At 35.6% G+C, this 15,080-nt stretch overlaps 1 protein-coding gene and 1 pseudogene across 1 annotated transcript; both read right to left on the bottom strand.

Annotated features, from left to right (window-relative positions):
• Nucleotides 1–225: 225 nt before the first annotated feature.
• On the bottom strand, nt 226–1,202 carry LOC131802547 (ribose-phosphate pyrophosphokinase 2). The gene has a single exon (XM_059122868.1). It carries the CDS (start codon nt 946–948, stop codon nt 472–474), a length of 477 nt encoding a protein of 158 aa, XP_058978851.1. The 5' UTR covers nt 949–1,202; the 3' UTR covers nt 226–471.
• Nucleotides 1,203–7,633: 6,431 nt separating this feature from the next.
• LOC131802536 (ribose-phosphate pyrophosphokinase 1-like) lies at nt 7,634–8,922 on the bottom strand (annotated as a pseudogene).
• Between the last annotated feature and the right edge of the window lie 6,158 nt (nt 8,923–15,080).

Here is a 15,080-nt window from a genome sequence, read left to right as displayed (position 1 = left end):
ATCGTTATCAAGAATTTATATTTCATTTAATATATAAAAATATCATATTTTTTATAATTAAAAACATTTCATTTAAGAAATACATAATCGTCTAACGACAATGTCAAATGGGAAACCAAAATTTATTTTTGTTATTCTTTTAAAATTGTTGTATGAAGAAAAAAAAAAATATTGTACAAAGATAGTATGAACAGTAGTATTTATGTATAAAGTATTGTGATTAATATAAAAAATTTAACATATTTATAAATATGGAACATTTGAGAAGAGATAAGAAACACTTTCGCCGTTATGTGTTCTTCTAACGGCTTCGGCAAACATCATAGAGACATCAATGCACTGTATTTTGGGACAATCTCTCATATGGCCATCCTGGGGAATAGTATTTGTAACAACCACAGCCTCAAAGCAGGCATTGTTTATGCGAGAAATCGGTTGGTGTCAAAATAGCATAAACCTTCCAGCAAACGATCATGTATCGGCCATATCATCGACCAATACAGCAATTTTATCTTTGACATCACCGACAAGCACCATCGAAGCAACTTCATTGGCCTTCTTGCGTTCTTTGTGAATCAGTGCGAATTCAACGTTCAAACGATCAGCAATGGACCTCACACGTTTAGCCCCACCAGCATCAGGTGAGACAATAATGGAATTCTTCCATTCTGTAATATTTTCTTTGATCCATTTTAGAACGGCTGGTTCAGCAAAAAGATTGTCCACGGGAATATCGAAGAAACCTTGAATTTGAGATGCATGCAAGTCCATAGTAATAATGTGATCTGCTCCGGCCACTGATAGCATATTTGCAACCAATTTCGCGGAAATTGGGGCGCGACTCATATCTTTCTTATCTTGGCGAGCATATGGGAAACAAGGAATCACAGCTGTTTCACGGGATGCTGATGCGATCTTGCAGGCATTGATCATGATCAGTAATTCCATCAAGTTGTCATTAATCTCACCGGAACCAGATTGTACAATGTACACATCTTCACCGCGCACAGACTCACCAATTTCGACACATGTTTCCAAGTTGCTGAATTTATTGGTGACCACTTTGCGAAGTACCCGAAAATACTTTAACGGTTGGCATTCTTGTTTCTCCAATTTGCAGATTTTGTGCGTAGCTAAGTGGCAAATTGAACTGAGAAATGTGAGGTCTTTTATTGGTATTTCGAGGAACTACAAACGGAATTACATGGTTATAGCATGATGGAGGGTATTCGAAATAATATTGGTAGTTATATGAATTTAATGCGATGTATAACTTTTCACCACCCTTTTTTATACTATAGGTTTCAAATCTATAAAGAAACATGAGCACGAAAACTGTGTGGTGAAAAACAACAGCTCATTTTTTGCTTAAACGATTTCAAGGAGTGGTGAGTTAAAAAATGCATTTAATTCATATTACTACCAATATTATTTCGAATATCCTACATCATGCTATAATCTTTGTCATTCCGTTTGTAGACCCTCGAAATACCTATGCAATAAGGCCAAAATTACAATAAAAAAAATTAGTGTGAAACTCACGCAAATTTTCCTTTACAAATCTTTATATTTCAGTTGCTTTTTGAAAATAGCACCAATATGAGCAATTAAAATCGATAGTACAATCTTTGAAACTTTAGTAACTGGTAATCACTTGGGCTGAGAGTATGTTACATTCTAAAGAAAATCGTTGTTATGCCTTATACGTTTTACGAAATCAATAAATAAGACAAATATTTGTTAAATCGAATATAATAAAAGCGAGATTTATATTAAATAAATCATTATTTTTTGTGGAAATTTAAAATGAAAAATTGATCTGGAATATTTCTTTTTTGATACTTCTCCCAACAAAGACGAAAGTATTAAGGATTTTTACTGAAAAAAAAAAAACAAAAAACGCAAACACATAATTTTTTTCTTGCAATCAATTTTGAATTGTAATTAACAAAACATTGTTGGCTTGTTTGTTCGGGATATCATTGTATTTTGTTGTTGCAAAATGGCCCTTTATTGTTGTTTTTATAAAAACGCAATTTGTTTATTAGTGGGGAACGATGATAATGTTTACCGACAATAGGCAGGGAATACCTAGTTTTTGGAAAGAGCCACCAATCCTCATCAGTTCCCTTGTTTTTTGTTTGTGATATTCTCATCAGAATTTATTTTAAAAATAACAGCATTTTTTTTGCTCTTTCCAAAACCTAGGTATTCCCGTCATTGCCCCCTGGTAAACATTATCATCGTTTCCCGCTAATAAACAAACTTTGTTTTTATAAAAACATCAATAAAGGGATTAAGCCTGACCATTTCGCAACAACAAAATGCTATGGTATCACTAACAAACACGCCAACACTGTTCTGTTATTTACAATTCAAAATTGATTACAAGAAAAAATTACGCGTTTCCGTTTTTTGTTTTTTAGTAAAAATCCTTAATACTTTTGTCTTTGTTGGGAAAAATAAGAAGAAATATTGCAGATCAATTTTTCATTTTTAATTTCCACAAAAAATAATGAATTATTTAAAATAAATCTCTCTTTTATTATATTCGATTTAAAAAATATTTGTCTTATTTATTGATTTCGTAAAACGTATAATGTTTAGTTTTGTAGAAACTGTACATGTTGTAAAAATAGTTTGTGTGTTGATTGTTCTTTAAAATCTTATCTCTTTTTTATTTGTCTTTTCCGAAGAATGTAAATTAGCTAAATAATGAAAACACTTAAGATGCATGTGTTTTCCATAAGCTGTAAGTAAGTTTTAGTGTTAAGAATATGTTGTAAATAATTTGAGTTCCCTTCCAGCCACGGAACGAGAAACATCATTTCGCGGCGTTTTCTCTTTCATTAGTTACATCGCTTGTGATGAGGTTAGGAGTCGACCTCATCATTTGGGGACCCCGACGTGATAGTATCGCGTGTAGTTAGTGAAGTGATGGGCTATAATTTCAGTGCCCGAGAAAATATTAGATTATGCGAAATAAATAACATGATAGGCGCGCATTTTCGTAGTAGTGAAGTGTGTAAGGGTTATATGCTGTAGCGACGTAAAAGATGCACTGTTGAAGCAAAGAGCGTCAGAACTTTTAGTTGTGTAAAAGGAGACATGATAGGTAGCAGTGAAAGATTCTGTCGATCTATATCTCCATTTACTAACGCAATAGAAGAGTAGTTAAAAGTGATTATTCGTTTATTTTTTGAGTGCACATATATTTCGTCAATATGAATTTTGTAGACTTCATTCAACATAAAAGGATGTTGGGCGAGTATATTGTGTCACTTTATTTAGAAATGGAAAGAATTGCTCTGTGTGGTGTAACTGAAGAAGCTAGGGAAAAATGTACCGAATTAGGTAGTTCCTTTACAGAAGCAAGAAAGGAATATCTAGATAACGAGAGGGAACTTCGTCGTATGAAAAAAATTACATACTCGAATTGCATAGACGCCTTGGGTGTGTGCTATGCGACTAAAGATATCGAGAGAGTTCTAAACGGCATAGGTGTTTTTGTGCCCATAGAAATACCACGTTTAGATATCGATTATTTAGCTGAGGTGAACAGCTTAAGTTCATCGGAACAGTGTGGGAAAAATGTCTTACTATTCCATTCACAGCCGCCAGAAATTGGGACAACGGTTTAGGGACTCAGAAAACAGTATTTGAGGATTTAGAAGCTATCGGAGGAAAAAATTAAAACGTTCGCGTTGATGCTCCACGAGTCGAAGAAGAAATAACGCGTAAAATTAAAAATGAAGGGCTGCCAACAAGGAATATGCTGAAACACAAAAATCTTGTATTTGCTGCTCCTGACAAAGAAGAAAGTGAAATCCGGGCCAAGGATTGTATTGGCGATGGACATAAAGAGAAGATTGATAATTTCCGTCTGGAACGTGCGAAATGGTTCAGAAGGCGTGGTGAACATAACAACATGGCTATAAGTAAACGACGTATCCATGCAGAAGATATGCCATTGAATTATGGCGTGGATTTAAAAATATCCCGGGTATCTGGTCATCGCTGGCGAGATATCCAGACTTTAAGTGGTTGGAGAATGTCATGGGTGCAATTACCTAGTTTCAAGTAGCATACATCGGTGATTATTATTACGTTAGAAATTAATTTTAAAATATGATATACTTTAGCACAGTTTTATTCAATTCTTAATTAAACCATCTTAAACCACCTTAAACCATCGTTTCGTTAATATATATGTTGAACACTTGCATCGAACACATCTACATGCTGGGCCTAAAGTGCTGTTGGCCATATTGCGCCAGAAGATATGGATCGTAAACGCCAGAGAAGTTGTTCGGAAAGTAGTTCGAGATTGAGTTCACTGCTTTCATTACAAGCCAAAATTGTTGGGGCAAATTATGGGTAATTTGCCTGTTGATCGTTTTCGAGCTCATCGTCCATTCCTAGTCACTGGAGTTGATTTTTGTGGTCCATTCATGACATCGTATCGAATTCGTGGAAAGTCACCCTACAAAACATACATCGCTGTTTTTGTTTGCTTCAGTTCTAAAGCAACACATTTGGAACTTGTTTCGGATTTGTCAACAAACAACTTCATAATGTGTCTCAACAGGTTCGTTGGAAGACGTGGTATTCCCCAAAAGCTCTTTTGCGACAACGCTACCAATTTCGTTGGAGGCTGACGTTAAACCGACAAAAACGTTGCTCATTAAAAACATTTCTGAGGCGTACATTTCTGAGGCGTATCTCACATTTGAAGAGTTGCAAACACTCGTTGTTGAAATCGAAGCTATACTAAACTTTCGTCCAATAGCTCCCATGTCCTTAACCCCTGGCCACCTCTTAATTGGTTCCTCGATGGTGGCAATACCAGAACCAAATTTAGAAGTCACAAAACCATCTTTACTTACACGATGGCAAAAAATCTCATACTTAAAACTACAGTTTTGGAATATGAGGTCCAGAGATTACCTATTGTCGCTCCAACAACGCTCCAAGTGGTTAACCGAATCGAGAAATATCGTTGAAGGCCAACTCGTCGTCGTCCATGAAGACAACACACCCTCTCAACAGTGGCTCTTAGCGCGAATTACCAAATGTATTCCAGGTCGTGATGGCAAAGTACGAGTTGCGGAATTACAAACGAAGAATGGATCCAGTTGTCGGCCAATCCGTAAAATGGCTCCTTTACCACACCAAGATGTTTGAACCTTGACGCTTCAACGGGCGGAGGATGTTGGAGGAGAATAAATTCATGTATTTTGAGTGTTTTTCGTCGATTTGTTAATTTTAATTACTTCGAAGGGTTGGGTCATTCATTTCATTGTATTGTATAATTTAATATTAATTTTATACATTCTTATTTTTGTCGACCCACACTAATGTTCCATATTTCCTAAATTTATTCGTCACAACCTAATGTGTGTATTGTTATCGTTGTTTCGTTTTGTGTTATATGCGTCTCAACAAGAATTAATAACAACAATGCCTACAGTCGTTTAGGCATTTGTCTGTTATTCGTCTTCTTCGTTGGTTTTGTGTTGTGGGTAACAACAACAACACTGTTGTTTGTCAGTTTTGTATGTATGTATAGTAACATACGTATTTATAACTGTGGCCCTTTGTTTTGTTTACATTTTGTTTTGTGCGAATTTCATATTTCACGATTAGTCGTTGTTTGTTTTGAAGTTTCAGAATTTGTTTTGTTCCCCCTTTTTTGTAGCCCTTAAGAAGGGATTAGAAAATAAATAAGTTTAGTTGACATATGGCCGGCAAACATATTGAAGCAAAATAAACTTGTAATTAAATTCGAAACCTGTAGTGCGTTTTATTTATTAATTCGGGCGCAAAAATAAATAAAACCTTCTGTCATACAACCTTGATTCCGGAAAACTATTTTTTCTTGGAGGACGATCCCGGGACCCCCGATTTTTGACCCGAAAGTCCGGGTTCAAGACCCGGACCCGGTTATGAAAATACCTATCCAACAAGTGGTCACATGAAGTTGTCACGGTTTGGAATATATAGTCAAATTATCGATTTTTTGGACCCGGATTTTTTATAAAAACTCAAAAAGTCGAAAAAGGTTCCATTATAGGGGTCAACAAAGTTGATGCCAAATTATAGCTGACACTCTTACCTTTCCAAAATCCTACAATTTGTGCTAATACCTTTTTCGGGTCTAGAGATATGGGTCTTTCCATTCGCATAACTCAATTCCAAAATGCTACAATTTGTGCTAATACATTTTTCGGGTCCAGAGATATTCTCTTCTGGGTAAATTTAACAGTTGTTGTAAGTAGCCGCCTTCGTCCGGGGCTTGAGATTTTCTTCTCTGGGTATGTGCCACACCGGCTAACGCGAACCAAAGTTTTCCAAATTTGATACTTTTTGTAAGTCGCGGCCATCGGCCGGGGCTTGAGGTTTTCTCCTCTGGGTATGTTCTACACCGGCTAAAGCGAACTTGGACTTTCGGGTTAAAAATCGTGGTCCCAGTCCCCCAAGAAAAAAATAGTTTCCCGGAATCATGGCAAAAATACTTACCTCTGGAAAAAAATCGAAGAGTTTTTACTAAACTAGAATTGCTCCAAAGTATCAGATTAAGGGAAGATTTGGTTTGCGCAGCCGGTGAAATAAAAATTTGCCCAAGTACCCGAAACCTTTTAGGGGTTTTGATCCACAAACCCGGTACCATAAAATTCCCTTGGAGTTTTCTACAGCCTACTGGGTGTTGAATGTTTGCAGCAAATTCAGATAAAGTGCTGACCTTGTGTAAATTAAAAATGGAAAATTGATCTGAAATATTTCTTCTATTGATACTGAAAAAAAAAAAACCAAAAAACGCAAACAATTAATATTCCTTTGCAATGAATTTTGAATTGTAATTAACTATAACACTTTTAAGCCTATGTAAATAGCTTACTATGATTTTGGAATAGAAAAAAAAAAACATTTTCTGCCTAAAAGTAAATGTTATGTTTCTTTCATGAAGCAAATCAAAAAAGTCGGTAAAATTTTATTAATAAAAGTGCGAAATATTTTCAAAATTTTAGGCAACTTTGATACAAGTTTCTTTGAAGATCTTTTTTATTTGATTACTTATAGTGAAATCTGATGAAGGATATCATAATCGTAGACGTCATGCTTCTAAAATGATGCTTTGTATTTGCGAAGTCGTCAAAATACAGAGTATAGTATTTATTGGATCTAATATAAGTACGTCGAAAAGTTACAAATGGGATGAAAAGTTAATACAACAACCAATTTTATTATTTGATGTTTTACATTATTAGGTGTTGCATCAGATGTTGAAGATGATGCAGATCAGATAATTAACTGTACTTTTTTCAGGCTCTCTCAGAGCACGCAACGAAGACGGTGAAAAATTTGGCATTCTACATTCTACAAAAAGGACGCACATTTTTATTTACGAATTCTATTAGTTGACGCATTTTAGAGAGATTTTCTTCGTTGTCTATAATAAGAAAATAGAATGAAATAAAATCCTTTTACCATTTTTTACTTAAATTTATTATTTAATTTTAATACCTCCCCTTGAAGTAGACAACCATTAAAAAAGATATTTCATTTATTATATAAAAATATATTTTTTATAATTAAAAACATTTCATTTAAGAAATACATAATCGTCTAACGACAATGTCAAATGGGAAACCAAAATTTATTTTTGTTATTCTTTTAAAATTGTTGTATGAAGAAAAAAGAAGATTGTACAAAGATAGTATGAACAGTAGTATTTATGTATAAAGTATTATGATTAATATAAAAAATTTAACATATTTAAAAATATGGAACATTTGAGAAGAGATAAGAAACACTTTCGCCGTTATGTGTTCTTCTAACGGCTTCGGCAAACATCATAGAGACATCAATGCACTGTATTTTGGGACAATCTCTCATATGGCCATCCTGGGGAATAGTATTTGTAACAACCACAGCCTCAAAGCAGGCATTGTTTATGCGAGAAATCGCTGGTCCAGAAAATATACCATGTGTCAAAATAGCATAAACCTTTGTAGCACCTGCTTCCACCAAACGATCGGCAGCGTGAACAATTGTACCGCATGTATCGGCCATATCATCGACCAATACAGCAATTTTATCTTTGACATCACCGACAAGCACCATCGAAGCAACTTCATTGGCCTTCTTGCGTTCTTTGTGAATCAGTGCGAATTCAACGTTCAAACGATCAGCGATGGACGTCACACGTTTAGCCCCACCAGCATCAGGTGAGACAATAATGGAATTCTTCCATTCTGTAATATTTTCTTTGATCCATTTTAGAACGGCTGGTTCAGCAAAAAGATTGTCCACGGGAATATCAAAGAAACCTTGAATTTGAGATGCATGCAAGTCCATAGTAATAATGTGATCTGCTCCGGCCACTGATAGCATATTTGCAACCAATTTCGCGGAAATTGGGGAGCGACTCATATCTTTCTTATCTTGGCGAGCATATGGGAAACAAGGAATCACAGCTGTTACACGGGATGCTGATGCGATCTTGCAGGCATTGATCATGATCAGTCGTCAAGTTGTCATTAATCTCACCGGAACCAGATTGTACAATGTACACATCTTCACCGCGCACAGACTCACCAATTTCGACACATGTTTCCAAGTTGCTGAATTTATTGGTGACCACTTTGCCCAAATCGATACCCAAACGGTCGACAATCCTTTGAGCCAGATGTGGATGCGAAGTACCCGAAAACACTTTAATGGTTGCCATTCTTGTTTCTCCAATTTGCAGATTTTGTGCGTAGCTAAGTGTCAGATTGAACTGAGAAATGTGAGGTCTTTTATTGGTATTTCGAGGAACTACAAACGGAATGACATGGTTATAGCATGATGGAGGGTATTCGAAATAATATTGGTAGTTATATGAATTTAATGCGTTGTTTAACTTTCCACCACCTTTTTTATGTTATAGGTTTCAAATCTATAAAGAAACATGAGCACGAAAACTGTGTGGTGAAAAACAACAGCGCATCTTTTGGTTAACCTATTTCAAGGAGTGGTGACTTAAAAAATGCATTTTATTCATATTACTACCAATATTATTTCGAATATCCTACATCATGCTATAACCTTTGTCATTCCGTTTGTAGACCCTCGAAATACCTATGCAATAAGGCCAAAATTACAATAAAAAAATTACTGTGAAACTCACGTAAATTTTACCTTTACAAGTCTTTATATTTCAGCTGCTTTTTGAAAATAACTCCAATATGAGCAATTAAAAACGATAGTACAATCTCTGAAACTTTAGTAACTGGTAATCAGTTACTGAGGGCTGAAAGTATGTTACATTCTAAACAAATCGTTGTTATGCCTTATACGTTTTACGAAATCAATAAATAAGACAAATATTTGTTAAGCTGGCCTCAGACACACCAACAGTTGGCCCTACTTGTGACAAGTTGGTACAACTATTGGTACGTTTGGGGGCTAGTTGTACAACTTTTTCGAAAGTTGGTTGAAGTTGGTTGGAAATATCAAAAATTTTTGATAATTTCGTAAGTTGGGCCATTTATGTCTTGACTTTGGTGAAGCAGCACATACATAAGCTGAGCGCTGAGCGCAAGAAGAGAAACGAAAACAAAACACACAAAGTAGCGCAAGAGCATCCGAGTTCATGTTGGCGCTTCAAAAATACTTTGTAAATGAAAAGTTGGTACGTGCGAGGAGACCGACCAACTTTTTCATACAACTTAAAAGTGACAAGTTGGGCCAACTGTTGGTGTGTCTGAGGCCAGCTTTAAATCAAATATAATAAAAGCGAGATATATTTTAAATAATTCATTATTTTTTGTGGAAATTTCAAATGAAAAATTGATCTGGAATATTTCTTTTTTGATACTTCTCCCAACAAAGACAAAAGTATTAAGGATTTTTACTGAAAAAAAAAAAAAACAAAAAACGCAAACACATAATTTTTTCTTGCAATCAATTTTGAATTGTAATTAACAAAACAGTGTTGGCTTGTTTGTTCGGGATATCATTGTATTTTGTTGTAGCAAAATGGCCCTTTATTGTTGTTTTTATAAAAACGCAGTTTGTTTATTAGTGGGGAACGATGATAATGTTTACCGATGATAGGCAGGGAATACATAGTTTTTGGAAAGATCAACCAATCCTCATCAGTTCCCTTGTTTTTTGTCTGTGATATTCCCTCAGAAGTTATTTTAAAAATAACAGAAGTTATTTAAAAAAATTCTATGACAATTTTTTACCCAAGTGACAAGTGCGTAAGCCCAATAGAAGAGGAATCAAAGAATTACATTAAAGCAAAATTCTTTTAGTTAATCTTCTAATTCTTACAACCGCACTTCTAAACATTTTCATCTTTCTCAACTTGTTGTGCTTTCGTTTCATATGAACGAAGTAGCATAACCATGTATGTTGGTTTTGTCCGTTTTGTTTTTCCTCTTTCCAAAACCTAGGTATTCCCGTCATTGCCCCCTGGTAAACATTATCATCGTTTCCCGCTAATAAACAAACTTTGTTTTTATAAAAACATCAAACAATTCAAAATTGATTGCAAGAAAAAATTATGCGTTTGCGTTTTTTGTTTTTTCAGTAAAAATCCCTAATACTTTTGTCTTTGTTGGGAAAAATAAGAAGAAATATTCCATATCAATTTTTCATTTTTTAATTTCCACAAAAAATAATGAAGTATTTAAAATAAATCTCTCTTTTATTATATTCGATTTAACAAATATTTGTCTTATTCATTGGTTTCGTAAAACGTATAATGTTCAGTTTTGTAGAAACTGTATATGTTGTAAAAATAGTTTGTGTGTTGATTGTTCTTCTTTAAATTCTTATCTCATTTTTATTTGTCTTTTTCGAAGAATGTAAATTAGCTAAATAATGAAAACACTTAAGATGCATGTGTTTTCCATATGCTAGGTTTATGGTCTGTAATAAATAATGTAATAAATGTCACGGCCATAAATAGAAGATAAGAAAGGGTCGATCACAAATTAGGTACGTTTCTATATCTCCATATACTAACGCAATAGACGAGTAGTTAAAAGAGATTAGTTTATTCGTTTATTTTTTGAGTGCACATATATTTCGTTAATATGAATTTTGTAGACTTCATTCAACATAAAAGATGTTGGGCGCATATATTGTGTCACTTTATTTAGAAATGGAAAGAATTGCTCTGTGTGGTGTAACTGAAGAAGCTAGGGAAAAATGTACCGAATTAGGTAGTTCCTTTACAGAAGCAAGAAAGGAATATTTAGATAACGAGAGGGAACTTCGTCGTATGAAAAAAATTACATACTCGGATTGCATAGACGCCTTGGGTGTGTGCCATGCTACTAAAGATATCGGGAGAGTTCTAAACGGCATAGGTGTTGTTGTGCCCATAGAAATACCATGTTTAGATATCGATTATTTAGCTGAGGTGAACAGCTTAAGTTCATCGGAACAGTGTGGAAAAAATGCCTTACTGTTCCATTCACAGCCGCCAGAAATTGGGACAACGGTTAAACTTATCGATGCTTTATTTGATTTTTGGGAGGAGATTGGAAGAGGTAATTTCTCAAGAATAGAAAACATCGATACAAAATTTCAAACATTATCGTCACAATACGTGCGATATTTGGATGTAGTTGGGAAATAGGATGACTACACAAGTCATTACCATTTTCTTAGAATTTGTTACCGCATTGTGAGAAGTGGGAACATTTCAAAAATAGCACCTAAAAAGGTGAACATGAAGAATCATGTTGATAACGTTTCAGGTAGTTTAGGGATACACCAAACAGTATTTGAGGATTTAGAAGCTATCCGAAGAAAAAATGATAACGTTCGCGTTGATGCTCCACAAGTCGAAGGAAAAATAACGCGTAAAATTAAAATTGAAGAAGGGCTGCCAACAAGGAATATGCTGGAACACAAAAATCTTCTATTTGCTGGTTCTGACAAAGAAGAAAGTGAAATCCGGGCCGGGGATTGTATTGGCGATGGACATAAAGAGAAGATTGATAATTTCCGTCTGGAACGTGCGAAATGGTTCAGAAGGCGTGGTGAAGATATGCCATTAAATTATGGCATGGATTTAAAAATATCCCGGGTATCTGGTCATCGCTGGGGGAGAGATCCAGACTTTAAGTGGTTGGGGGATGTCATGGGTGCAATTACCTAGTTTCAAGTAGCATACTTCGGTGATTATTATTACGTTAGAAATTAATTTTAAAATAAGATATAACTTTAGAACAGTTTTATTCAAGTTTTAATTAAACCATCTTAAACCACCTTAAACCATCGTTTCGTTAATATATATGTTGAACACTTGCATCGCACATATCTACATGCTGGGCCTAAAGTGCTGTTGGCCATATTGCGCCAGAAGATATGGATCGTAAACGCCAGAGAAGTTGTTCGAAAAGTAGTTCGAAATTGCGTTCACTGCTTTCATTACAAGCCAAAATTGTTGGGGCAAATTATGGGTAATTTGCCTGTTGATCGTTTTGGAGCTCATCGTCCATTCCTAGTCACTGGAGTTGATTTTTGTGGTCCATTTATGACATCGTATCGAATTCGTGGAAAGTGACCCTACAAAACATACATCGCTGTTTTTGTTTGCTTCAGTTCTAAAGCAACACATTTGGAACTTGTTTCGGATTTGTCAACAAACAACTTCATAATGTGTCTCAAAAGGTTCGTTGGAAGACGTGGTATTCCCCAAAAGCTCTTTTGCGACAACGCTACCAATTTCGTTGGAGCCCATAATCAGCTCAGAGATATCAAAGAATCGTTTTACAAAGATGAAGTTGTCCAGAAGATGAAGTCTGTTTGCTGCCAAATGGGTCTTCAATTTCATACCCCCTCGTGCCCTACACTTCGGCGGATTGTAAGAGGCTGCCGTTAAACCGACAAAAACGTTGCTCATTAAAAATATTTCTGACGCGTATCTCACATTTGAAGAGTTGCAAACACTCGTTGTTGAAATCGAAGCTATACTGAACTCTCGTCCAATAGCTCCCATGTCCGATGATCCTAATGATGGAGAAGCCTTAATCCCTGGCCACTTCTTAATTTGTTCCTCGATGGTGGCAATACCAGAACCAAATTTAGATGTAACAAAACCATCTTTGCTTACACGATGGCAAAAAATCTCATACTTAAAACGACAGTTTTGGAATATGAGGTCCAGAGATTACCTATTGTCGCTCCAACAACGCTCCAAGTGGTTCACCGAATGGAGAAATATCGTTGAAGGCCAACTCGTCGTCGTCCATGAAGACAACACACCCTCTCAACGGTGGCTCTTAGCGCGAATATCCAAATGTATTCCAGGTCGTGATGGCAAAGTACGAGTTGCGAAATTACAAATGAAGAATGGATCCAGTTGTCGGAAAATCCATAAAATGGCTCCTCTACCACACCAAGATGTTTGAACCTTGACGCATCAATGGGCGGAGGATGTTGGAGGAGCATAAATTCATATATTTTATGTGCTTTTCGTCGATTTGTTAATTTTAATTACTTCGAAGTGTTGGGTCATTCATTTCATTGTATTGTTTAATTTAATATTAATTTTATATATTCTTATTTTGTCGACCCACACTAATGTTCCACATTTCCTAAATTTATTCGTCACAACCTAATGTGTGTATTGTTATCGTTGTTTCGTTTTGTGTTATATGCGTCTCAACAAGAGACAATAACAACAATGCCTACAGTCGTTTAGGCATTTGTCTGTTATTCGTCTTCTTCGTTGGTTTTGTGTTGTGGGTAACAACAACAACACTGTTGTTTGTCAGTTTTGTATGTATGTATAGTAACATACATATTTATAACTGTGGCCCTTTGTTTTGTTTACATTTTGTTTTGTGCAAATTTCATGTTTCACGATTAGTCGTTGTTTGTTTTGAAGTTTCAGAATTTGTTTTGTTCCCCCTTTTTTGTAGCCCTTAAGAAGGGATTAGAAAATAAATAAGTTTAGTTGACATATGACCGGCAAACATATTGAAGCAAAATAAACATGTAATTAAATTCGAAACCTATAGTGCGTTTTATTTATTAATTCGGGCGCAAAAATAAATAAAACCTTCTGTCATACAACCTTGATTCCGGAAAACTATTTTTTCTTGGAGGACGATCCCGGGACCCCCGATTTTTGACCCGAAAGTCCGGGTTCAAGACCCGGACCCGGTTATGAAAATACCTATCCAACAAGTGGTCACATGATGTTGTCACGGTTTGGAATATATAGTCAAATTATCGATTTTTTGGACCCGGATTTTTTATAAAAACTCAAAAAGTCGAAAAAGGTTCCATTATAGGGATCAACAAAGTTGATGCCAAATTATAGCTGACACTCTTACCTTTCCAAAATCCTACAATTTGTGCTAATACCTTTTTCGGGTCCAGAGATATGGGTCTTTCCATTCGCATAACTCAATTCCAAAATGCTACAATTTGTGCTAATACATTTTTCGGGTCCAGAGATATTCTCTTCTGGGTAAATTTAACAGTTGTTGTAAGTAGCCGCCTTCGTCCGGGGCTTGAGATTTTCTTCTCTGGGTATTTGCCACACCGGCTAACGCGAACCCAAGTTTTCCAAATTTGATACTTTTTGTAAGTCGCCGGCCTTCGGCCGGGGCTTGAGGTTTTCTCCTCAGTGTATGTCCTACACCGCGAACTTGGACTTTCGGGTTAAAAATCGTGGTCCCAGGTCCGTCCCCCAAGAAAAAAGTAGTTTACCCGGAATCAGGGTAAAAATACTTACCTCTGGAAAAAATCGAAGAGTTTTTACTAAACTAGAGTTGTTCCAAAGTATCAGATTAATGGAAGATTTGGTTTGCGCAGCCGGTGAAATTAAAGTTTTGCCCAAGTACCCGAAACCTTTTTGGGGTTTTGATCCACAAACCCGGTACCATAAAATTCCCTTGAAGTTTTCTACAGCCTCCTGGGTGTTGAATGTTTGCAGCAAATTCAGATAAAGTGCTGACTTTGTGTAAATTAAAAATGGAAAATTGATCTGAAATATTTCTTCTATTGATACTGAAAAAAAAAAAAACAAAAAACGCAAACACATAATTTTCCTTTGCAATGAA

Source organism: Musca domestica, unplaced genomic scaffold (genome assembly GCF_030504385.1).
Source record: "Musca domestica strain aabys unplaced genomic scaffold, Musca_domestica.polishedcontigs.V.1.1 210, whole genome shotgun sequence".
In the NCBI taxonomy this organism is placed as follows: Eukaryota; Metazoa; Arthropoda; class Insecta; order Diptera; family Muscidae; genus Musca; species Musca domestica.
This window is presented reverse-complemented; position numbering and strand designations above follow the sequence as displayed.